Genomic DNA, 24,640 nt, shown 5'->3' on the forward strand with positions numbered 1-24,640 from the left:
GTTCAGTCTGTGTGCATGTCTCTCTCTCTCTCTCTCTCGTTCAGTGTGTGTGCATGTCTCTGTGCCTCGTGCTCTCTCTCGTTCTGTGTGTGTGCATGTCTCTCCTCTCGTTCTGTGTGTGCATGTCCTCTCTCTCTCTCTCTCTCCTCCTCTCTCGTTCTGTGTGTGTGCATGTCTCTCTCTCTCTCTCGTTCTGTGTGTGTCTCCCTCCCCTTTCTCTCTCTCTCTCTCTCTCTCGTTCTGTGTCTGTATGTCTCTGTCTCTCTGTCTGTCTGTCTCTCTCTCGTTCTGTGCGTGTGTATGTCTCTTGTTCTGTGTGTGTGCATGTCTCTCTGTCTCTCTCTCTCGTTCTGTGCGTGTGTATGTCTCTGTCTGTCTGTCTCTCTCGTTCTGTGTGTGTGCATTGTCTCTCTCTCTCTCTCTCTCTCTCTCTCTCTCTCGTTCTGTGTGTGGTGCATGTCTCTCTCTCTCGTTCTGTGTGTGTGGCATGTCTCTCTCTCTCTATCTCGTTCTGTGGTGTGTGTATGTCTCTCGTTCTGTGTGCATGTGTCTCTCTCTCTCTCTCTCTCTCTCTCTTTCGTTCTGTGTGTGTGCATGTCTGTCTCTCTCTCTCGTCCTGTGTGTGTGCATGTCTCTCTCTCTCTCTCTCTCTCTCTCTCTCTCTCTCTCTCTCTCTCTCTCTCTGTCTCTCTCTCTCCTCTGTCTCTCTGTCTCTCTCTCTCTCTGTCTCTCTGTCTCTCTGTCTCTCTGTCTCTCTGTCTCTCTGTCTCTCTGTCTCTCTGTCTCTCTCTCTCTCTGTCTGTCTCTGTGTCTCTGTCTCTCTCTCTCTCTCCTCTCTCTCTCTCTCTCTCTCTCTCTCTCTCTCTCTGTCTCTCTCTCTCTTTCTCCCTCTGTCTCTCTCTCTCTCTCTGTCTCTCTCTGTCCTCTCTCTGTCTCTCTCTGTCTCTCTCTGTCTCTCTCTGTCTCTCTCTGTCTCTCTTTCTCTCCCGCTCTCTCTCTCTCTCTCTGTCTCTCTCTCTCTCTCTCTCTCTCTCTCTCTCTCTCTCTCTCTCTCTCTCTCTCCCTCCCTCTCCTGTCTCTCTCGCACTGTGTGTGTGTCTTTCGACCATAGCATGTGAAACCAAAATTGGAAGACGTTCCAACATAGTCTCAATCAGGAAACTTAACAAATAAGGAAATTTAATTCATATTCAAAAATTTCTCTGCCTGGCTGAATGGCAGCTTTGCTACTGTTCAAGTGTCAAGCTTTGACCCAAATGCTTGAAAGATTCACACTCACTAGTACTGATTTGTGACCTGTCTCATCACAGGTATTGAATTCTGAGATTTCATACCAGCTGCCTGTTTGAATGATGCTGTGAGCCCAGTTTTTTAGCCAACCTGATGGTTTAAGGTGCTAAATTGGGGGAAGGCTAATTACAACAATATTGGGCAGGAACTGAAGAGTGTAGATTGGAGGCAGATGTTCGAGGGCAAATCAGTATTTGGTATGCCTGAGGCTTTTAAATATAAATTGAGAGGAACTCAGGACCGGCATGTTCTTGTAAGGAAGAAGGATATGTATGGCGAGTTTAAGGAACCTTGGATAATGAGACATACTGTGAGCCTCGTCAAAAAGAAAGAGGAAGCATTTGTCACGCCTAGGAGGCTGTTAGCACATGATGTGTGGAATACAAGGAAATTTGAAAGAAACTTAGCAAGGAGCCAGGAGGGCTAAAAGGGGTCATGAAAAGTCATTGGCCACCAAGATTAAGGAAAATCCCAAGGCTTTTTACAGATATATAAAGAGCAACAGAGTAGCCAAGGAGAGGGTTAATCCACTCAAGGACAGGGAAAGGAATTAATGTGTGGACCCAGAGGAAATGGGCAAGATATTAAATGCATACTTTGCATCAGTATTCACCATCGGAAAGGACTTAGTGGATGAGGGGTCCAGAGAAGGGTGTGTAGAGAGTTTGGGTCATGTTGAGATCAAAAGGGAGGTGGTACTGGGTGTCTTGAAAAACAATAATGTAGATAAGTCACCAGGCCTGATGGGATATACCCCAGAATACTGAGAGAAGCAAGGGAGGAAATTGCTGGGGCCTTAAGAGAAATCAAGGGGAGGCCCCAGAGGATTGGAGAATAGCCAATGTTGTTCCTTTAAGAAGGATGTCATGATAATTCAGCCAATTACAGGGTGGTGAGCTTATGTCAGTGGTAGGGAAATTATTGGAGAGGATTCTTTCTCTACTTCTACTTGGAAATAAGTGGGTGTATTAACGAGAGGCAATATGGTTTTGTGAAGGGGAGGTTGTGTCTCATTAACTGGATTGAGATTTGAGGAAGTGACAAAGATCGATGAGAGTAAGGCAGTGGATTTTGTTTGTGTGGTCTTCAGTAACGCCTTTGGCAAGGTCCCTTGAGGCACATACAAACAGAAGGTAAAGTTGCATGGGGTCATAGGTGAGCTCGTAAGATGGAAAAAAAACTGGCAGAGGGTAGCAATGGAAGGCTGCATTTCTGAATGGAGGACTATGACTAGTAACGTTCCTCAGGGATCAGTATTGGGACCTTTGCTATTTATACTGTATATAAATGATTTGGAGGAAAATGTAACAGAGATAGTTGGAACTGCCGATGCTGGAGAATCTGAGATAAAACAGCGTGAAGCTGGATGGAGGAAAATGTAATTGGTTTCATTAGTAAGTTTGCAATTGAAACAAAGGGTGGAATTGCGGATAGCGGAGGACTGTCAGAGTATAGGGCAGGATATAGATTGGTTGGTGACTTGGGCAGAGAGATGGCAGGTGGAGTTTAATCAGAAAAATGTGAGGTAATGCATTTTGGAAGGTCTAATCCAGGTGGAAAATTATACAGTAAATGGTAGAATCCTTAAGAGTACTGATAGGCAGACGGATCTGGGTGTACGTATACACCGGTCACTGAAAGTGGCAACACAGGTGGAGAAGCTAGCCATAAAGGCACATGGCATGCTTGCCTTCATTGGCTGGTGCATTGAGTTTAAAAGTTGGCAGGTAATATTGCAGCTGTTCAGTTCTGGTCAGCACACTACCTGAAGGATGTGGTGACTTTGGACAGGGTACAGAAAAGATTTACCAGGACGTTGCCTGGTACGGAGGGCATTATCTGTCAGGAGAGGATTGGGAAACTTGGGCTGTTCTCACTGGAATGATGGATGTTGAGGGGCTACCTGATAGAAGTCGACCAGACTATGAAGGGCATGGACAGAGTGAATGGTCCAAAGATTTTTTCCAGGGTGGAAGAATCAGTTTCTAGGGGGCGTTCTTTTAAGGGGCAAGCTTTAAAGGTGATGTACGAGGCAAGTATTTTTTACGCAGAGGATGGTGGGAGCCTGGGACTTGTTGCTGGGGGAGGTAGTAGAAGCAGATACGATAGTGACATTTCAAAGAACATCTTGACAAATGCATGAATAAGTTGTGAATAGAGGGATGTGGTCCCCGGAAGGGTAGGATGTTTTAGTTTGATGGGTAGCGTGCCGGTGCAGGCTTGGAGGGCTGAAGGTCCTGTTCCTGTGCTGTAATTTTCTTTGTTCTTTGTTCTTTATCTATTAGCCATAACTAGTAAGAGAGAATAATTGATTACTTACTTGCTACTCATGGAATCATATAATGCACAAATTCCACTTAGTATTTGCTTATATAGTGCTTGCACTTCAAAAATAAGTCACAAGGAAGAACTTTCGCTGTCATGAGCAGTGTTGAAGAACTATACAAGAAAATTAGTTTGATTCAGTGAATTATTCATCTTTTATTTGTTTAAGTTCTTTTCATATTATTGTGTTAGTGTGTGAAGTAGATATGTTTAAATTGCATTGCAAGTTCAGTTATCTTTATATTTTTCAATTTGTAGTTGGTTAAACCCACTGTTTCGCATTGGATACAAAAGGAGATTAGAAGAAAGTGATTTGTACCAAGTGCTTCCGGAAGATGGTTCTGAGAGGCTAGGAGAAGAACTGCAAAGGTATTCCTAATTTATGCATTTTTTTGCGTTTTTTTAAGTGAATGCTGAATATACACAAGTGCAATAAAAACAGAAGTTGCTGGAAAAGCTCAGCAGTTCTGGCAGCATCTGTGAAGAAAAAAAATAGTTAACGTTTTGGGTCAGGTGACCCCCCTTCCTCAGTTCTGAGAAAGGGCCACCAGTCCCAAATTGTTAACTCTCACATTTTATTTCTTCAAAGATGCTGTCGGACCTGTTGAGCCTTTCCAGTAACTTCTGTTTTTGTTCCTGATTAACAGCCTCTGCAGGTTTTTTTTTGGTTTTTATACAGAAGTGCGAGTGGTTAACATAATTATTCCACTGGCGGTTTTGTGTGCTGTGCAGTAACAGATGGTGACCCCATATATATTTGTAGGTTAAATTCATGGAAGGTTGAATATCAGATGACATTAATAACAAATCTGGCTCAACTGTGTTCTGAAGTTAGAAAATGATGACTTTGGAATTGCAGTAAAACTACTATTTCCTTCCACGCCACTGGCATTTATTTGAAAATTGAACATTTTTCCTTCAAGTCTCCAGCTGTGCTGGACATTTTGGACAATTACTTAAATCTATTTTATCTTCTGTGTATTTTTACACATTGCACAAAAGTAGGTAGTAGCAAGACTATCTCTGATAATATGACATCCTACGTACTCCAAACATTAAATTTACAACAACTTCTGTATGTAAAATGAATAAATAACACTCGAACCATTATGAATGCGTTGGAACTTCAAGTGATTACATATTTTATACTGACCTTGACCAAGTTCTGTTTTTCAGAACAGACCAACCTCAAACTGACAATGTTTAGATTACCTACAGTGTGGAAACAGGCACTTCAGCCCAACAAGTCCACACTGCCCCTTGAAGCATTCCACCCAGACCCATCCCCCTATAACCCACACACCCCTGAACACTACGGGCAAATTTCCCATGGCCAATTCACCTAGCCTGCACATCTTTGGACTGTGGGAGGAAACCGGAGCACCTGGATGAAACCCACGCAGACGCGGGGAGAATGTGCAAACTCCACACAGACAGTTGCCCGAGGCTGGAATCGAACCCCGTCCCTGGTGCTGTGAGGCTTCAGCGCTAACCACTGAGCCACCGTGCTGCCCTAATTCTGGAGTGTTTGATTTTTGTGAGACAAGGCTGCCAGCCCTGGCACATTGACATCAGAAGCATCAATGCCATATCCAAATGCTTGATGGATTGAACTTTCTTTCGCTGAACAGAAATATCAAGAGGATTTATAACCATCCACCCAACAGTTGGCAGAAAGAGGGATGCTATAAATTTAAAGCTACATAAAACATTCCCTACCCATATTATAGAGTTGTTTGCATTATGTGCCTATGTCATAGGAACAGGGTTGGGTCATTCAGCCCTATGCTCCTATTCCAGATTATGATTGATCTGTGATCTAACTCTGTATACCTGCCTTTGGCCCATATCCCTTAATACCTTTGCTTAACAAAAAAAAACTATCAGATTTAGATTTAAATTTAACAGGTGATTTCAGCATCCATTGGTATCTGTGGAAGAGAATTTCCAACATCTACCACCCTTAGTGTGTAGAAGTGTTTCCTAACATCGCTCCTGAATGGTCTGGCCCTAATTCTCAGACTATATACATTCTAGGTCTAGAATCTCCAACCAGTCTAATAGGTTATTAATTAGAAATAGTTTGTTTTTCCATGTTGTCTTTTCCTGTTGATATCTTGAAGACTTCAATCAGATCACTCATTAATGTTAAAACAGTGTAATGTTTCCTCTCAAACCCTGAAGCCCAACTATCATTTTTGTAAACCTATGTTGTACTACTGGGAAGGCCAGTATATCCTTCCTAAAGTGACATGCTCAGATCTACTCACAGTACTCCAAGTGCGTTTAATCGAAGTTTTGTAAAGCTGCAACATGACTTCTGCATGATTGTAGGCATCCCTGCACTACTTTACTGTAGTTGTGTAGCCTGCATTCCATTAACTTGGTTATTTTCTGTACCAGTTGGTGACATTTTAAAGACATGTGCATCCCTGATGAAGGGTCTAGGCCCAAAACATCAGCTTTCCTGCTCCTAAGATGCTGCTTGACCTGCTGTGTTTATCCAGCCCCACACCTTGTTATCTCAGATTCTCCAGCATCTGCAGTTCCTACTGTCTCAGGATCCAAACAAATATAAGGTGCTTAATACAGAACTAAGTTAAGTGCAACATAGAAAATACAGAGATCTGCAAAAGGGAATAAGAGAGGTACAAAGGGCGAATAAAAATGGAGTCGTGGTTAACATTGAAAAGAATAGCTTAACTCTTACTTTTCACTGGATGCTGTACCGACTTTCAAGACCCACAAGTTGTGCTTCACGGGAAATGTTATCACTTATCACTTAAAAGCTACAGCTTAAAACAACTGCTGAAGGAAAGATGAAATGGTCTTCTTGAGATATAATGGAAGTTTTGGCTTCAGAAAACAGGCAAATCCTGAGCTTGTGAACCCAAATTATTCAGCTGCCTGTGAAACAATCATGCCATTGTTGATAGGCAAGGGCTTTTGTCATCAACAATTGATGCAAGCCCATGGACTTGTAAACTACTTGTTGCCAACCAGCTATGTCTGTACACATCCTGTTGTCTCCAGTTCATCTGCAACCACTTCAAGCCCTCCTTGTTCAAGCAACTGTTTACACAAAAATAGAAGTTGCCTGAAATTGCTTAGCAGATCTGGCAGCATTCGTGAGGAAAAAATCAAAGTTAATGTTTTGGGTCCGGTGAATCTTACTCTGAACTGATGGTAGCAGGAAAATGTCAGTTTGTAAACAGAAAGTTGCAAGGGGGATGGGGTAGGTGTAAACAATAGGATGCAGGATTGAGCCCAAAATGAGAGAAGAGCAGTTGGATAGACAAAGGCATCATCCTCCGACACTTCCGCCATCTACAACCCGACCCCACCACCCAAGACATTTTTCTATCCCCACCCTTGTCTGCCTTCCGGAGAGAGAACTCTCTCCAGGACTCCCTTGTCCACCCAACACTCTCCTCCAAACCCACCACACCCTGCACTTTCCCCTGCAACCGCAGAAAGTGCTACAGCTGCCCCCACACCTCCTCCCTCACCCCCATCCCAGGCCCCAAGATAACTTTCCATATCAAGCAGATATTCACCTGCACATCTGCCAATGTGGTATACTGTATCCACTGTACCCTTTGTAGCCTCCTCTACATAGAGGAAACCAAACGGAGGCTTGGGGACTGCGTTGCAGAACACCTCGGCTCGGTTCGCAATAAACAACTGCACCTCCCAGTCGCGAACCATTTTAACTCCCCCCTCCTATTCCTTAGATGACATGTCCATCCTGGGCCTCCTGCAGTGCCACAATGATGCCACCTGAAGGTTGCAGGAACAGCAACTCATATTCCGCTTGGGAACCCTGCAACCCAATGGTATCAATGTGGACTTCACAAGCTTCAAAATCTCCCCTTCTCCTACTGCATCCCAAAACCAGCCCAGTTCGTCCCCTCCCCCCACTGCATCCCAAAACCAGCCTAGCTCGTCCCCACCTCCCTAACCTGTTCTTCCTACCTATCCCCTCCTCCCACCTCAAGCTGCACCCATTTCCCACCTACTAACCTCATCCCGCCTCCTTGACCTGTCCATCCGCCCCAGACTGACCTATCCCCTCCCTTCCTCCCCACCTATACTCTCCTCTCCACCTATCTTCTCCTCTATCCATCTTCAGTCCGTCTCCATCCTCTCCCTATTTACTTCATCAGAGAGGGGGATGGGGAGAGGGTTCTGAAGGGTCAAGGCCCGAAATGTCAGCTTTTGTGCTCCTAAGATGCTGCTTGGCCTGCTGTGTTCATCCAGCTTCACAGTTTGTTATCTTGGATTCTCCAGCATCTGCAGTTCCCATTATCTCGGATAGGCAAAGGAGTTGATAATCTGGCTAGGAGGGTAAATAGCTGTTTATGGGGACTGTTAGTGACTAACAATAGGTGGCATGTAATGGCAGGCTATGTGATAAATCCAGGCTTGGTGTGTATGATAGGGGGCTAGGACATGGGAGAGTTTAGGCTCTAAAATTATTGAGTCAGGAGGGCTGCAGGGTACCCAAGTTGAAAATTTCATTATTCATTAACAGGATGAGGGCGTCATTGGTTAAGCAGCATTTATTGCCCAACCCTAATTGCCCAGATGGCATTTAAGTGTCAATCATATTGTTGTACACCAGACACACATTGCCTTGCCTCCCCTGTCCACCTTCTGCAGGGACTGTTCCCTCCAGAGCACCTTGTTCCCTCTTCCTTCATCGTGACGCAGCCCAAGGTGTAATATCTGGCCATTTACCTCCTCCCTCCCCAGTATCCAAGGGCCCAAACATACCTTCGAGATGAAGCAACGCTTCACCTACACTTCCTACAATGTAGTCTACTGCATTTGCTGCTCACAAAATGGTCTCTTCTACATGAGGGAAACGAAGCATAGACTGGACAACTACTTCATGGAACATCTACATTCTGCTTGTAAAAAAGATCCTGAACTTCCAGTTGCCTCTGGCTTGCTGCCGTGCGCCAGCGAATCTCAGTGAAAACTGGAAGAACAACAGCTCATTTTCCACCTGGGGACCCTGCAGCCCTCCTGATTCTGTAGGGAGTTCAATAATGTTAGAGCCTAAACTCTCCAATGGTCTAGTCCCCTATCCCACGCACCAGGCCTTGTTATCATATAGCATACCATTACACATTACGAATTGTTAGTCAAAAACAGTCCCCATTAACAGATATTCACATTCCTAGATAATGAAATGTGAGGCTGGATGAACATTCACAAGCTCGAACAGTTCATCCACCTCACCAACACCTTCCACCCCAACCTTCAGTTCACCTGGGCCATCTCTAGCACATCCCTCACCTTCCTGGACCTCTCAGTCTCCATCTCAGGCAACCAGCTTGTAACTGATATCCATTTCAAGCCCACCGACCCCCACAGCTACCTAGAATACACCTCCTCCCTCCCACCCTCCTGCAAAAATTCCATCCCCTATTCCCGATTCCTCCGCCTCCGCCACATCTGCTCCCACGATGAGGCATTCCACTCCCGCACATCCCAGATGTCCAAGTTCTTCAAGGACCGCAACTTTCCCCCCACAGTGGTCGAGAACGCCCTTGACCACGTCTCCCGCATTTCCCGCAACACATCCCTCACACCCCGCCCCCGCCACAACCCCCCAAAGAGGAACCCCCTCGTTCTCACACATGACCCCACCAACCTCCGGATACAACGCATCATCCTCCGACACTTCCGCCATCTACAATCCGACCCCACCACCAAAGACATTTTTCCATCCCCACCCTCGTCTGCTTTCCGGAGAGACCACTCTCTCCGTGACTCCCTTGTTCGCTCCACACTGCCCTCCAACCCCACCACACCCGGCACCTTCCCCTGCAACCGCAGGAAATGCTACACTTGCCCCCACACCTCCTTCCTCACCCCTATCCCAGGCCCCAAGATGACTTTCCACATTAAGCAGAGGTTCACCTGCACATCTGCCAATGTGGTATACTGCATCCGCTGTACCCGGTGTGGCTCCCTCTACATTGGGGAAACCAAGCCGAGGCTTGGGGACCACTTTGCAGAACACCTCCGCTCGGTTCGCAATAAACAACTGCACCTCCCAGTCGCAAACCATTTCCACTCCCCGTCACATTCTTTAGATGACACGTCCATCCTGGGCCTCCTGCAGTGCCACAATGATGCCACTCGAAGGCTGCAGGAACAGCAACTCATATTCCTCTTGGGAACCCTGCAACCCAATGGTATCAATGTGGACTTCACCAGCTTCAAAATCTCCCCTTCCCCCACCGCATCCCAAAACCAGCCCAGTTCGTCCCCTCCCCCCACTGCACCACACAACCAGCCCAGCTCTTCCCCTCCACCCACTGCATCCCAAAACCAGTCCAACCTGTCTCTGGCTCCCTAACCTGTTCTTCCTCTCACGCATCCCTTCCTCCCACCCCAAGCCGCACCTCCATCTCCTACCTACTAACCTCATCCCACCTCCTTGACCTGTCCGTCTTCCCTGGACTGACCTATCCCCTCCCTACCTCCCCACCTATACTCTCCTCTCCACCTATCTTCTTTTCTCTCCATCTTCGGTCCGCCTCCCTCCCCTCTCCCTATTTATTCCAGAACCCTCACCCCATCCCCCTCTGTGATGAAGGGTCTAGGCCCGAAACATCAGCTTTTGTGCTCCTGAGATGCTGCTTGGCCTGCTGTGTTCATCCAGCCTCACATTTCATTATCTTGGATTCTCCAGCATCTGCAGTTCCCATTATCACTCACACATTCACCCTCCTAGCCGGTCGTTATCACCTCCTTTGTTTATCCATCTGATCTTCTATCTATCTGGGCTCTATCCATTTATCCTATTGCTTATACTGTACCCCACCCCCTCCCTATTTTCTGCGTATGAACCAATGTTTTTCCCCTGCCCTGAGGAAGTGTCACCGGGCGTGAAATGTTAACTGACTTTTTCTTCACAGATCTGCCAGAACACCTGAGAATTTCTAGCAACTTCTGTTTTCGTCCCTGATTTTCAGTATCCTTGGTTCTTCCGGTTTTTATTTAGCTGTTTACGTAATACTCACCATTAGTGACATGCAACAATTCTTTATAATACTGGTTTTAAAACAGTTCCTTCTTATTTCAGCTTTCAATTGTAAAAAAAACACAAAAATAAAGCGGGGTTAAAATTGTTTCAGAGATACATTTCTGAAGAAGGGTCTGGGCCTGAAACATCACGCTTTCCTGCTCCTATGATGCTGCTTTGCCTGCTGTGTTCATCCAGTTCTACACCTTGTTATCACAAAAATCAAGTGGCAGTCTTTACAGTCTTCATCAAAGAAGCAGATGCTGCTATTGGAACAATAAAAGCAGAGGAGTAATCGTATTGGATTAGATTTTTAAAATGCTTGAAGAGTCATTTGGTCTGGATGAAACGCATTCTGAGTTACTTATAATTATATTATAAATATGTGTTTATTATTTATATGTTACGTTGTATAAATTATATGTATACAAATCAGCATTCTCTTCGCAGCATGCATATACAGTAATCAGCATTTGTTTATACATTTCTCAGTTAAAGAGCGCAATACTTTGGAAACATGAAGAAAAACACATCGTTTGAATGGATAAATTATTCTAATACAAAAAAATTCCCCTTTGGCATACATGTTTCTAACTCTTTAAAATGATCAAACTTTTGTCAGAAAAGGTGCAGATTTCTTCAAATATACTTTGTTTACAGATCACACCACATGTTATGGACTAATACATTACTGCACAGCACCTAACTGTAATGCTTTTGTGAAGGATGCAACTTATCTAGATATTGTAACATACAAACAACAATATGGTTTGTAATTCTACAAATAATATATCCACCTTAAAAGGCATTTCTTGATTCTGCATACAATAAAAAGCCCCAATTATAAATGCTTTCCACACTGTAGGGAATCTAATCTATGCATTAATCTGGCAGCCTATGAGTGATTTTATGCAATGAGGTGTTTCTCTCTCCATTTCCTCCAAGAAAGACATGATGTGAAGGCACAGAGAACTGAATTAGAGAAAATTAAGTAAAACCAAGGCGTAACATCAGCAGGTTGTGAGTATGCCTGCTCCCACCCCTGTCCTCACCTACTCCTTTAAAGGACTTTAATGAATCAGGTGAATTGTTACAATGAGTTTCTACAGTGATTTCACAGGCACCATTAGATTAATTTTTAATTCCAGATTGCATTAATGAGATTCAGATTTCACCATCTGTCATGGTAGGATTCAAATCCATGTCTCCAGAGGATTAGATCTGGGGTACCAGTCCAGCAACATACTTCGAGTGCAGTTTCTCCTGAATTCCTGCTTGACTTTTAAGTCACTATCCTAAATTTAGCATTTCAAGAGGCAAAACCATCTCTGTTTATCCTGTCAAATTCCTTCATAATTTAAGTTACCATTGTCATTTTTAAGAAAGCCCTGGTTTGTTCAGTCTTTCAGTTGTTCAGATTGATGCCAGGTCCCCCTTTCCAGATAGGCAGAAAGTTAGTTGTGAAGATGACATTAGAAGTCTACATTATGGTCATAGAAACGCCAGGTGAGAGAGCAAGGATCTGGCCAAGGTAGGAAATTGCAAAGTTATTCGTTTTGGTAGAAAGGATTAAAAAGCATGCTATTCTAAATAGTGAGAGGCTGCACAACTCTAGGATGCAGAGACATCTGAGAACCTAGTGAATGAATAACAAGGTTAGTATGTAGGTACAGCAAGTAATCAGGAAAGCTAACAGAACGTCATGCTTCATTGTGAGGGAAATTGAATGGCCAGAGTAAGGAAGGCTATGCTTCAGGACAGTGGTGAGACCACATCTAGAATACTGGTACAGTATCGGTCGTCATGCCTATGGAAAGGATGTTAATGCATTGGAAGCCGTTCAGAGTAGGTTTACTAGACTAAAACCTGGAATGAGTGAGCGGATTTCCTTATGAGGAAAGGCTAAATTGGCTAGCCGCCTTGTGTTCAGAAGAATCAGGGGTGACTTAATTGAAGCCTCCTCAGATCCCGAGGATACTTACCAGGAGGATGTTGAAAGGATTGCTTTCACTTATAGAAGAATCTAGAATTAACAGGATGCATATTTAAGACTAAGATGAAGAACAATTTTTTTCTTTGAGGGTCAGGAGTCTTTGGAATTTCACAAAAAGCAGCGAATGCATAATCTTGAAGTATTGTTAAGGCAGAGGTAGACAAATTCATAATTACCAAGTTTTTGAAAGATTATCTGAAATATGCAGGAACATAGAGTAGACGTTTAAGATCATCATCAATCTGATTTTTTGAATGATAGAGCAGGCTTAGAAGGCCAGGTTACCTCCTGTTGTTTCTTGTTTGCACGTACGTGCGTCCTTTTTCTTTGGTCTTTGCACAATAAGATTTATTTGAGCTGTGGAAATGTTCCTTTAGTGAACATATGACACCTGATGTTACTGTCTTGACCCTGCCGATTTTTTTTAAAAAAAGTATTAAAATGGAAATTCTTCACTGGGAAAGTATTGGAGTAATGAGCTGGATTGCTTGGATTGTTCTTTGGTAAACATAAGGGAAGCTGCCTTATTCTCCTTTTTAAAGGGCACCTTGTGTGATTGCAGTGTACTGTATGTTTCAGAAAACCCTTGAATTGGCGTCTTTGACCCAGGTGTTCTTGTCACATTTTCACTTGTCCAATTTCCCATCAGACATCATCGGACACCTTCAGTATTTTGTGACAGCAGCTTATGATTTTGGTTATCTTCATGGTTTGAAATTACAGCTGTCAATAAAATGTTTATGTTGTTTGAGATTTACAGGTATTATTATTCTTTTCTGTCTCCCTTGTGTGCTGTCCCTTGCCTCCTGCCCCTCATCTGCTCCACTGTGCCCTCCCCCACCAACCCATCCTTACTTCCATGCCCTTCCTCCCTCCGCCTCTGTTAGGCACTGGGATGAAGAAGTCCGGAAAGCACAAAAACAAGCTCGAGTTCCCCATCTTACAAAAGCCATTTTGAAATGTTTCTGGAAATCATATATCATTTTAGGTGCATTCACATTTTTAGAGGTAATCTTTTTGTTAAATAAGTTTATTTGTTCAAGAATTGCAAAATTGTTTTCCTGCCCTGATGGAAATTCAGTTTGACTGCTAATTTGTCAGGTCAATAGCACAGTGTGATTGCCCTAAAGAAGAAGTGTTGACCACTTACGACCCTGAGAGTTGTGCTGTTTCATAGCCTCTTCTTTGGTCACCCTTGGTGTGCCAGCATTTGCTAAGTTGCTCCGGTGTAATGTTTTCAAGAAAAGCATTTGGTGGAAAATACAATCTGATAATATCCAAAATCTGTATCTCTTCCAGTTTTACTTTCTTGCTTATTTCAATTCTGCTGCGAAGTATTAGAGAGTACAACACAGAAAAGTGCTGTTTGGCCCAACAGTTCTGTAGTAGTGACTATGTTTACGCAAGCATAATTAACTAAATCATCTTCTCCAATTGATCTATTATTTCCTTTTCCCTCTAATTAATTTAAAATATTCCATCCATTTCTGCTTTTACCTGAGTTGAGATACCAAGAAGAGAAAACCAACATAATGGTACAGGACACAAATGTTGAGAGTGGAGAAACCAATATGAAGTGGGAATTGCAGAGACTTAAATTGTGTTTTACTAACCTAAAAATGACAGGAGAATAGATGGGTTACAGTTAGGGGGAGGAAAGGGGACAGACAGACAGTGCAGAGATCCCCTGTGGGCATTCCCCTCAGCAATAAGTATACCGTTTTGGATACTGCTGGGGGGGTTGACCTACCAGAGGAAAGCCATAGTAGTCAGTTCTCTGGCACTGAGCCTGACACTGTGGCAAAGAAGGGAAGGGGGCAGAATAGAAAAGTACTCGTGGTAGGGGACTCGATAGTTAGGGGAATCGACAGGAGATTTTGTGGGCAAGATCGGGATTCCCGGAAGGTATGTTGCCTCCCTGGTGCCAGGGTCCGGGACGTCTCCGATCGGGTGTATAAAGTTCTGAAAGGGGAGGGTGAACAGCCAGAAATCGTGTTACATATTGGCACAAATGATATAGCCAGAAATAGGTTTGAGGATATAAAAAGTGATTTCAGGGAGTTAGGATGGAAGCTGCAGAGCAGGACGAACAGAGTAGTGTTCTCTGGTTTACTACCGGTGCCACGAGATAGCGAGGTGAGGAACAGGGAGCGGGCGCAGCTGAACACGTGGCTACGCAGCTGGTGTAGGAGGGAGGGTTTCAGATATGTTGATAATTGGGATGCCTTCTGGGGAAGGTGGGACCTGTACAAGAAGGACGGGTTGCATCTGAACTGGAAGGGGACCAATGTCCTGGGTGGAAGGTTTGCTCGAGTAGTTCGGGAGGGTTTAAACTAGTATGGCAGGGGGGTGGGAACCTGAGCTGTATACCAGAGGTGAGTGTTGATGCAGGTGAGGCAGTAGCAAGAGGTAGACCAGCTAGTGGGAAGGATTTTCCTGGGAAGGAACCAAGGGATCGGTTAAAGTGTGTTTGCTTTAATGCAAGGAGTATCAGGAATAAAAGTGATGAACTTAGAGCATGGATCAGTACCTGGTGCTATGATGTTGTGGCCATAACAGAGACATGGGTTTCTCATGGGCTGGAATGGTTGCTGGATATTCCAGGGTTTAGAACATTTAAAAAGAATAGGGAGGGGGGAAAAAGAGGAGGGGGTGTAGCACTACTAATCAGAGAGGGTATCACAGCTACAGAAGCTTCCATTGTCGAGGAAGATCTGCCTACTGAGTCAGTATGGGTGGAAATTAGGAGCAGCAAGGGAGTAGTCACCTCGTTAGGGGTTTACTACAGGCCCCCCAATAGCAGCAGGGAGATTGTAGAAAGCATAGGTCGACAGATTTTGGAAAAGTGTGGACGCAGTAGGGTTGTTGTAATGGGTGACTTTAACTTTCCTAATATTGATTGGAACCTCCTTCGAGCAGAAGATTTGAATGGAGCTGTTTTTGTAAGGTGTGTTCAGGAGGGTTTCCTAACGCAGTACGTTGACAGGCCGACGAGGGGAGAGGCCATTCTAGACTTGGTGCTCGGAAACGAGCCGGGGCAGGTATCAGATCTTGTGGTGGGAGAGCATTTTGGTGATAGTGACCATAACACTCTCTCATTCTACATAGCTATGGAGAAGGAGAGGATTAGGCAGAATGGGAGGATATTTAATTGGGGAAGAGGAAACTATGATGCGATTAGACACGAGTTAGGAAGCATGGACTGGGAGCAGTTGTTCCATGGTAAGGGAACTATAGACATGTGGAGATGGTTTAAGGAACAGTTGTTGGGAGTGATGAGTAAATATGTCCCTCTGAGACAGGCAAGACGGGGTAAGATAAAGGAACCTTGGATGACGAGAGCGGTGGAGCTTCTAGTGCAAAGTAAGAAGGTAGCTTACATAAGGTGGAGGAAGCTAGGGTCAAGTTCAGCTAGAGAGGATTACATGCAGGCAAGGAAGGAGCTCAAAAATGGTCTGAGGAGAGCCAGGAGGGGGCACGAGAAAGGCTTGGCAGAAGGAATCCGGGAAAACACAAAGGCATTTTACACTTACGTGAGGAATAAGAGAATGGTCAAAGAAAGAGTAGGGCCGATCAGGGATAGCATAGGGAACTTGTGTGTGGAGCCTGAGGAGGTAGGGGAAGCCCTAAATGAGTTTTTTGCTTCTGTCTTTACGAAAGAAACGACCTGTGTAGTGAATGAAACCTTTGAAGAGCAGGTGTGCATGCTGGAATGGATAGAGATAGAGGAAGCTGATGTACTGAAAATTTTGTCAAACATTAAGATTGACAAGTCGCCAGGCCCGGATCAGATTTGTCCTCGGCTGCTTTGGGAAGCGAGAAATGCAATTGCTTCGCCACTTGCGAAGATCTTTGCATCCTCGCTCTCCACTGGAGTCGTACCTGAGGACTGGAGAGAGGCAAATGTAATTCCTCTCTTCAAGAAAGGAAATAGGGAAATCCCCGGCAATTATAGACCGGTAAGTCTCACGTCTGTCGTCTGCAAGGTGTTAGAAAGGATTCTGAGGGATAAGATTTATGACCATCTGGAAGAGCATGGCTTGATCAAATACAGTCAACACGGCTTTGTGAGGGGTTGGTCATGCCTTACAAACCTTATCGAGTTTTTTGAGGATGTGACTAGTAAGGTTGATGAGGGTCAAGCTGTGGATGTGGTGTATATGGACTTCAGTAAGGCATTTGATAAGGTTCCCCATGGAAGGCTCATTCAGAAGGTCAGGAGGAATGGGATACAGGGGAACTTAGCTGCTTGGATACAGAATTGGCTGGCCAACAGAAGACAGCGAGTGGTAGTAGAAGGAAAATATTCTGCCTGGAAGTCAGTGGCGAGTGGGGTTCCACAGGGCTCTGTCCTTGGGCCTCTACTGTTTGTAATTTTTATTAATGACTTGGACGAGGGAATTGAAGGATGGGTCAGCAAGTTTGCAGACGACACAAAGGTCGGAGGTGTCGTTGACAGTGTAGAGGGCTGTTGTAGGCTGCAGCGGGACATTGACAGGATGCAGAGATGGGCTGAGAGGTGGCAGATGGAGTTCAACCTGGATAAATGCGAGGTGATGCATTTTGGAAGGTCGAATTTGAAAGCTGAGTACAGGATTAAGGATAGGATTCTTGGCAGCGTGGAGGAACAGAGGGATCTTGGTGTGCAGATACATAGATCCCTTAAAATGGCCACCCAAGTGGACAGGGTTGTTAAGAAAGCATATGGTGTTTTGGCTTTCATTAACAGGGGGATTGAGTTTAAGAGTCGTGAGATCTTGTTGCAGCTCTATAAAACTTTGGTTAGACCGCACTTGGAATACTGCGTCCAGTTCTGGGCGCCCTATTATAGGAAAGATGTGGATGCTTTGGAGAGGGTTCAGAGGAGGTTTACCAGGATGCTGCCTGGACTGGAGGGCTTATCTTATGAAGAGAGGTTGACTGAGCTCGGTCTCTTTTCATTGGAGAAAAGGAGGAGGAGAGGGGACCTAATTGAGGTATACAAGATAATGAGAGGCATAGATAGAGTCGATAGCCAGAGACTATTTCCCAGGGCAGAAATGGCTAGCACGAGGGGTCATAGTTTTAAGCTGGTTGGTGGAAAGTATAGAGGGGATGTCAGAGGCAGGTTCTTTACGCAGAGAGTTGTGAGAGCATGGAATGCGTTGCCAGCAGCAGTTGTGGAAGCAAGGTCATTGGGGTCATTTAAGAGACTGCTGGACATGCATATGGTCACAGAAATTTGAGGGTGCATCCATGAGGATCAATGGTCGGCACAACATTGTGGGCTGAAGGGCCTGTTCTGTGCTGTACTGTTCTATGTTCTATGTTCTATGTTCTAATGTAAAGGCTGAGATTGAGAAGACGTTCCAGCCATGAGATCTTGAAAGAAAACTACTTTAAAGCAGGTTTTAACCTGGCCTAATTTCAATCTTCTCCTATTTTCTTTTCCCCCATATCTTCATGTATTATTTCTATCCAAATAGTCATCCAATGCCCTCTTGAATAGTTCAAATAAATTTCTCTCCTCCATGTTTCTGGGAAATGCATTTTGTACCATAAAAGTTTATTCTTTACGTCTTATTTGTTGCTTTTGCAAATCATTTTAAATCTTTCCGTGAAGGTCTAGATCCTTTTTATGATTGGGAGCAGTTTCTCCCATCCACACTGTCTCACCTGTTCATGTTTTTCAAAATGTCTATTGGATCTCCTTATATCTGCCTTCTATCTAAGGAGAACTGTCCCAACTACTTCAATAACTGAAATCCCTTTTCCCTGGAATGATTCTTGTGAATTGCATCTGTGCACTCTCCAATGCTTTCACATCCATCTGATAATGTGGCACTCAGGACAAGTATCTTGTGCAAGTTGAATGTCACCTTTTCAATCTTGAACGATACACATTTGCTAATAAAGCTGAGCATATTTTCCTTAATTAATTAATTGCTCTGCACATATCCTGCCACCTTTATTAACTTGAAGACAAAAACACCCAGGTCCCTCTGTTCCTGCATTCTTTTTGAATTGTATTCCCTATTTTGTATTGTCTTTTAATGTTCTTTCTGCCAAAATACATCACTTTCCACATCATTGCTTTGACCCTGTTCTACCTATCTACCCACTTTGGTTTGTCTGTCTTCTAGTGTTCCGCACTATCATCCTGGTTTGCTATTCTTCCAAGTTTGGTACTATATTAGAGAAATTGAGGGAGGCACGTGTAGGTATAGACAGAGAGCTAGGATTGAGTAAATCCCTAGATTCATGTATTAATTTTCAGATGTGATGGAAGAGGGATTGAATGAAACAAAAGATTATTCCATTGAGAAAAATGAATGTTCCCTGAAAATGGTCTCTTCCAAGATACAAATGTGGACGGGGAAGTGCAAGAAAAATGTTTTGTAAATGTCCCTTGAAATGTACAGTTGGTGAAACTGAAGTAGGAGAATAGAAATGTTAACTAGTAAAAGAAATCAGTGACTATTAATAGCATTTATATAGTCAGAAGTAATTGTGATCAGAGATAAAGGGAACTGCAGATGCTGGAGAATCCAAGATAACAAAGTGTGGGGCTGGATGAACACAGCAGGCCAAGCAGCATCTTAGGAGCACAAAAGCTGACGTTTCGGGCTAGACCCTTCATCAGAAAAGGGGGATGGGGAGAGGATTCTGAAATAAATAGGGACAGAGGGGGAGGCGGACTGAAGATGGATAGAGGAGAAGATAGGTGGAGAGGGGAGTGTGGGTGGGGAGGTAGGGAGGGGCTAGGTCAGTCCGGGGAGGATGGACAGGTCAAGGGGGCGGGATGAGGTTAGTAGGTAGGAGATGAAAGTGCAGCTTGAGGTGGGAGGAGGGGATAGGTGAGAGGAAGAACAGGCCAGGCAGGCGGGGATGAGCTGGGCTGGTTTTGGGATGCAGTGGGGGGAGGGGAGATTTTGAAGCTTGTGAAATCCACATTGATACCATTGGGCTGCAGGGTTCCCAAGCAGAATATGAGTTTCTGTTCCTGCAACCTACGGGTGGCATCATTGTGGCACTGCAGGAGGCCCAGGATGGACATGTTGTCTAAGGAATGGGAGGGGGAGTTGAAATGGTTCGCGACTGGGAGGTGCAGTTGTTCACTGCGAACCGAGCGTAGGTGTTCTGCAAAGCAGTCCCTAAGCCTCTGCTTGGTTTCCCCAATGTAGAGGAAGCTACATTGGGTTCAGCGGATGCAGTATACCATATTGGCAGATGTGCAGGTGAACATCTGCTTGATGTGGAAAATCATCTTGGTGCCTGGGATGGGGGTGAGGGAGGTGGTGTGGTGGCAGCTGTAGCACTTCCTGCGGTTGCGGGGGAAAGTGCAGGGTGTGGTGGGGTTGGAGGGCAGTGTGGAGCGAACAAGTGAGTCCTGGAGAGAGTGGTCTCTCCGGAAGGCAGACAACGGTGGGTTGGGAAAAATACCTTCAGTGGTGGGGTCGGATTGTAGATGGCGGAAGTATTGGAAGATGATGCGTTGTATCCGGAGATTGGTAGGGTGGTATGTGAGGACGAGGGGGTTTCTCTTTTGGCGGTTATTGCAGGGGCAGGGTGTGAGGAATGAGGTGCGGGAGACACGGTCGAGGGCATTCTCGACCACTGTGGGGGCATGTTGCGGCCCTTGAAGAACGAGGACATCTGTGATATGCGGGAGTGGAATGCCTCATCCTGGGAGCAGATGCGGCGGCGGCGAGGGAATAGGGGATGGAATTTTTGCAGGAAGGTGGGTGGGAGGAGGTGTATTCTAGGTAGCTGTGGGAGTCGGTGGACTTGAAATGGACATCGGTTTGTAGGTGTAATTGTATTTGATTTTGTCTTAGAAGTAGAAGACTTTTTGCAAATATTGTGTTGCTGTTTTTTTTTGCACCTGTTCCAAAATTTGAAAACTCAATGAAATGTTCTTTTTCTTTTAGGAAACGATCAGAATTGTTCAACCTATCATATTAGGAAAAGTTATTAATTATTTTGAAAACTACAGTCCAGATGATGTGGAGGCTTACAAAGTTGTCTTTGGCTATACTGCTGGTATATCACTTTGTACTCTATTTCTAGCAATTCTGCATCATTTGTATTTCTTCCATGTACAAAGGAGTGGGATGAAACTAAGAGTAGCAGTGTGCCATATGATTTATAAAAAGGTAAGGATTTTACTCTTGATAATTGGCACAGTGATTGGGATGTAAACCTTAGAAATGTTGAAATTTTTATTGAATCACTGTGTTGCAAACTATGTAAGAACAATCGTTCTGTGTATAGTGAACTATTTTTGAAATGTACTAACAGTTGTGTGTCAGGCAAACCTTTATGTTTATAACCATGTATTGAAATTGTTCATTAATTTTCTTTCCTCCCAAACCAAGCAAAATTTTAACTTAATTGTTTCAAAACATATTCAGGTTCTCTAAAGTAATTTGAAGCTCCACTTTAGTAAACTGTCACGACTATTGCATTGATTTTGAAGTTGTGTCAGATGCATTTTGATTGAGATGTGCTTTCGGCCTCCTCTGGAATTTCCTCCATACCCTGTCTAATGCTCTACCTCCCTTCTTTCGAGATGTTCCTTTGAAAGAGAAATTTTAAAGTGTTGTAATGCAGAAGGCCATTTGACTCATCATGCCTGTACTGGCTTGGTAAATGAACGTCATTACCCAGTGCCATCTCCTGCTTTTTCCCATACTCTTGCACCCTATTTTTATTCAAATAATCATCCAATGCCCTCTTGAACGTCTCAATTGAACTTGCCTCCACCACACTTTCAGAATGTGCATTCTATGCCCTAAATACTCAGAGCAGAAATGGTTTTTCTTCTTTTACCCTTGCTTATTTTTCAGATCGCTTTGAATCTATGCCGCCTTGTTCATGTTTCTTTTATGAGCAAGAACAGTTTCTTCCTACCTAACAATCCACCCTATTCATGATTTTGAAAATCTCTAGCAGATCTTTTCTCAGCCTTTTCTCCAAGTAGAACAGACCTAGCTTTTTTAGTATATCCCCATAACTAAAGTTCCTCAACTGTAGAAACATCGTAAACCATCCTCTCCAGTGTCCTCACATTGGTCCTATAATGTGGCTCCCAGAATTGCGCACAATAAATCTATCTCTTCGATCAACCTTGTGACCATCTGTTTTAACACTAAGCCACATATGTTTAGTTTTGCTTTTGAATGCTTCTGTGAAGTGTCTTGGAATGCTTTATTAAATGAAAGAGACTGTATATGTATATTTATGTGGTTGACAACAATAGGGTAAATCAGGAATCATTTGTTCAATTTTGAAGTCACCTTTGACAGTTAATCTACAGTTCTTCATACTGTGCGCAGTATTACTACAACATGATGAAAACTTGATTTTTTAAAAATAGAAAGTGGAATTTTTGGCTCTATGCACTTTAGAAGTAGACTATTATTTTTGCTCACTTTTAACATTTTAATTTAAGTACAATATCATGTAATATTATGCTTTGTATTGTCTGCTTGAATTGGCCAGTTCTGAAGTAGATTATGAGGGAGGCTATGGAAATTGAAAGCATCTGGCCTGAAAAATTCACAGCTGTGAGTTTAAGGCATACACTTAAATTAAACTCTTCGTTTTTATTTTCTGTCTCCAGAATGTGTGTTCAGTCATGAATACGATCTTTGCTTATTGAATTGAAATTTAGGCTCTGACTGAAGCTTGGTTCATGGGTGCTCTCTGGCTTGGTACACATTCCACCACTAACATTATCTGAATTGCTGTGTGAGCAGTGGATCTATTAAGCATCTCAAATTGCCCCAGTCTTCTTTCTTTTCCTTTTAAAAGACTAGTGACTGGATTTGTAGTTTGAAATCCAAGCCAATTCTGGGTCCTGGCACTGTGCAATGTGTTTCAGACATGTTCACACGGTTGTTTAAGTGGCTAGATTAATAAAATGCCAGCAAGTGTGATCACTAGTGAAAGACATGCGGCTGGTTAGGCCACACTTGAAGTTAGGGTTAGGGTTAGGGTTAGAGTTAGAGTAATGCATTCAATTTTGGTTGCCACATTACAGGATGGAAATAGAGGCTTTGGAGAGGATGCAGAAGAGGTTTACTAGGATGCTGCGTGGATTGTGAGCTATGAAGAGAGGCTAGAAAAACTCAGGTTGTTTTCTCTGGAGTGTCGGAAGTTGTGGGGTGACATGATAGAATTATGAGATGCATAGATAGGATTGACAGTATGAATCTTTTTCCTAGAGTTGAAATGTCAAAGAGGCGTGCATTTAAGGTGAATGGTAAAGTTCAAAGGAAATGTGACGGGCAAGTAATTTTACACAGAGTGGTATGTGTTTGGAATGTGCTGGCAAGGGTTGAGGTGGAGGCACATATGATAGGGACGTTTAAGGGACATTTAGATATGCAAGGAATGTAGGAATATAGACTAAAGGCAGGCAGAAGGAAGTAATTTAATTTGCCATCATGTTTAGCACAACATTGCGGACCAAAGGGCCTGTTCCTATGCTGTACAATTTTATGTTGTATGAATTTTGAGGATTGAGAACTCTTGCAAGACCTTTTCAGAATTGATCTACATCAGGAGCTTTACAGGCCAAGATGGGTGGTGCTGACTCTTGGTTGTTTCCGGGGCGGGGCGTGGGGGGAGGCGGGCAGCGGGGGCAGTGGTGGGCATGGTGTCCTTCAGAATAGAAATTGAAATTTGAAATTATCACAGCTTAGTGGCTGATCCCTGGAAAGCGGGCACAATAAGTGGTCAAGGGACCTCTACCCCCTCCCACCTGAATACAAGGGATGCTGGTTTGATTTTTGAGTGTGTCGAGGGTTATGGGGACTGTTAGAAAAGTGGAGCTGAGACCATAATCGGGGTCACCCATAATGTTATAGACCAAACCAAACCTTTTCAAACTGTTCAGAAGATAGCCTATATCCTCATATTTTCTTATTTTAGAGGTAAATATAAGGTGTTGCTTTCCAGGTGCAATTTAATTGGACAAACTTCTGGATTCAAAGCAAATTCATCGTCTATACTTAAAATACAACAAAAGAACGAAGGAATTGAATAGCGTAACTCTATTGGAAAACTTAACAATAATTGATGCAGTAACTATTTCTAATTAACTGTTTTGAATATCAGGTCATCCCCTAAACACACGTTTGGTAATAGGCAAATTCAGAAAACATACATGCAATTCTCCAATTCAGGAGGAAAAACACCAAAAGACAATTCTGAGAGAGAGAACTCCAGCCTTCACTTCTAACCAGGAGGGGGGAAAAACAGCTTTCACTTCTTCAAGACCCCACAGCAACTGCTACTGAAGGCTAAAACTAAAAATCCTTGTTCTGTGGGAGCTTGACCCCACCTATTCAGGTTGACTCTATTGCTCTAATTTGGGGAAAACCCACCCAAGGCCTCTCAAACTTTTATTTTATTGGATTAAACAGACTGTTTGCCACCTCAATCTTAACCTTTCTTGATTTAATAAACTAACCTGCCTGGAAGTCAGTGGTGAGTGGGGTTCCACAGGGCTCTGTCCTTGGGCCTCTACTGTTTGTAATTTTTATTAATGACTTGGACGAGGGAATTGAAGGATGGGTCAGCAAGTTTGCAGACGACACAAAGGTCGGAGGTGTCGTTGACAGTGTAGAGGGCTGTTGTAGGCTGCAGCGGGACATTGACAGGATGCAGAGATGGGCTGAGAGGTGGCAGATGGAGTTCAACCTGGATAAATGCGAGGTGATGCATTTTGGAAGGTCGAATTTGAAAACTGAGTACAGGATTAAGGATAGGATTCTTGGCAGCGTGGAGGAACAGAGGGATCTTGGTGTGCAGATACATAGATCCCTTAAAATGGCCACCCAAGTGGACAGGGTTGTTAAGAAAGCATATGGTGTTTTGGCTTTCATTAACAGGGGGATTGAGTTTAAGAGTCGTGAGATCTTGTTGCAGCTCTATAAAACTTTGGTTAGACCGCACTTGGAATACTGCGTCCAGTTCTGGGCGCCCTATTATAGGAAAGATGT

General features: G+C 43.9%; 1 protein-coding gene across 4 annotated transcripts in view; it reads left to right on the forward strand.

Moving 5' to 3' along the window:
* abcc4 (ATP-binding cassette, sub-family C (CFTR/MRP), member 4) overlaps nucleotides 1-24,640 on the forward strand; it is a 492,919-nt gene that overhangs the window by 54,342 nt on the left and 413,937 nt on the right. For all 4 annotated transcript variants that reach the window (XR_007247792.2, XM_048533436.2, XM_048533434.2 and 1 more), the window contains exons 2-4: nucleotides 3,874-3,984; nucleotides 13,538-13,658; nucleotides 20,561-20,785. Coding sequence is in view for 3 of the 4 variants with exons in the window: in XM_048533436.2 (XP_048389393.1) it covers nucleotides 3,874-3,984; nucleotides 13,538-13,658; nucleotides 20,561-20,785 (457 nt within the window). In the remaining variant the exon portion in view is untranslated. The remainder of the gene's footprint in view (nucleotides 1-3,873; nucleotides 3,985-13,537; nucleotides 13,659-20,560; nucleotides 20,786-24,640) is intronic.

The sequence above is a fragment of the Stegostoma tigrinum genome, chromosome 6 (assembly GCF_030684315.1).
Source record: "Stegostoma tigrinum isolate sSteTig4 chromosome 6, sSteTig4.hap1, whole genome shotgun sequence".
Classification (NCBI taxonomy): Eukaryota; Metazoa; Chordata; class Chondrichthyes; order Orectolobiformes; family Stegostomatidae; genus Stegostoma; species Stegostoma tigrinum.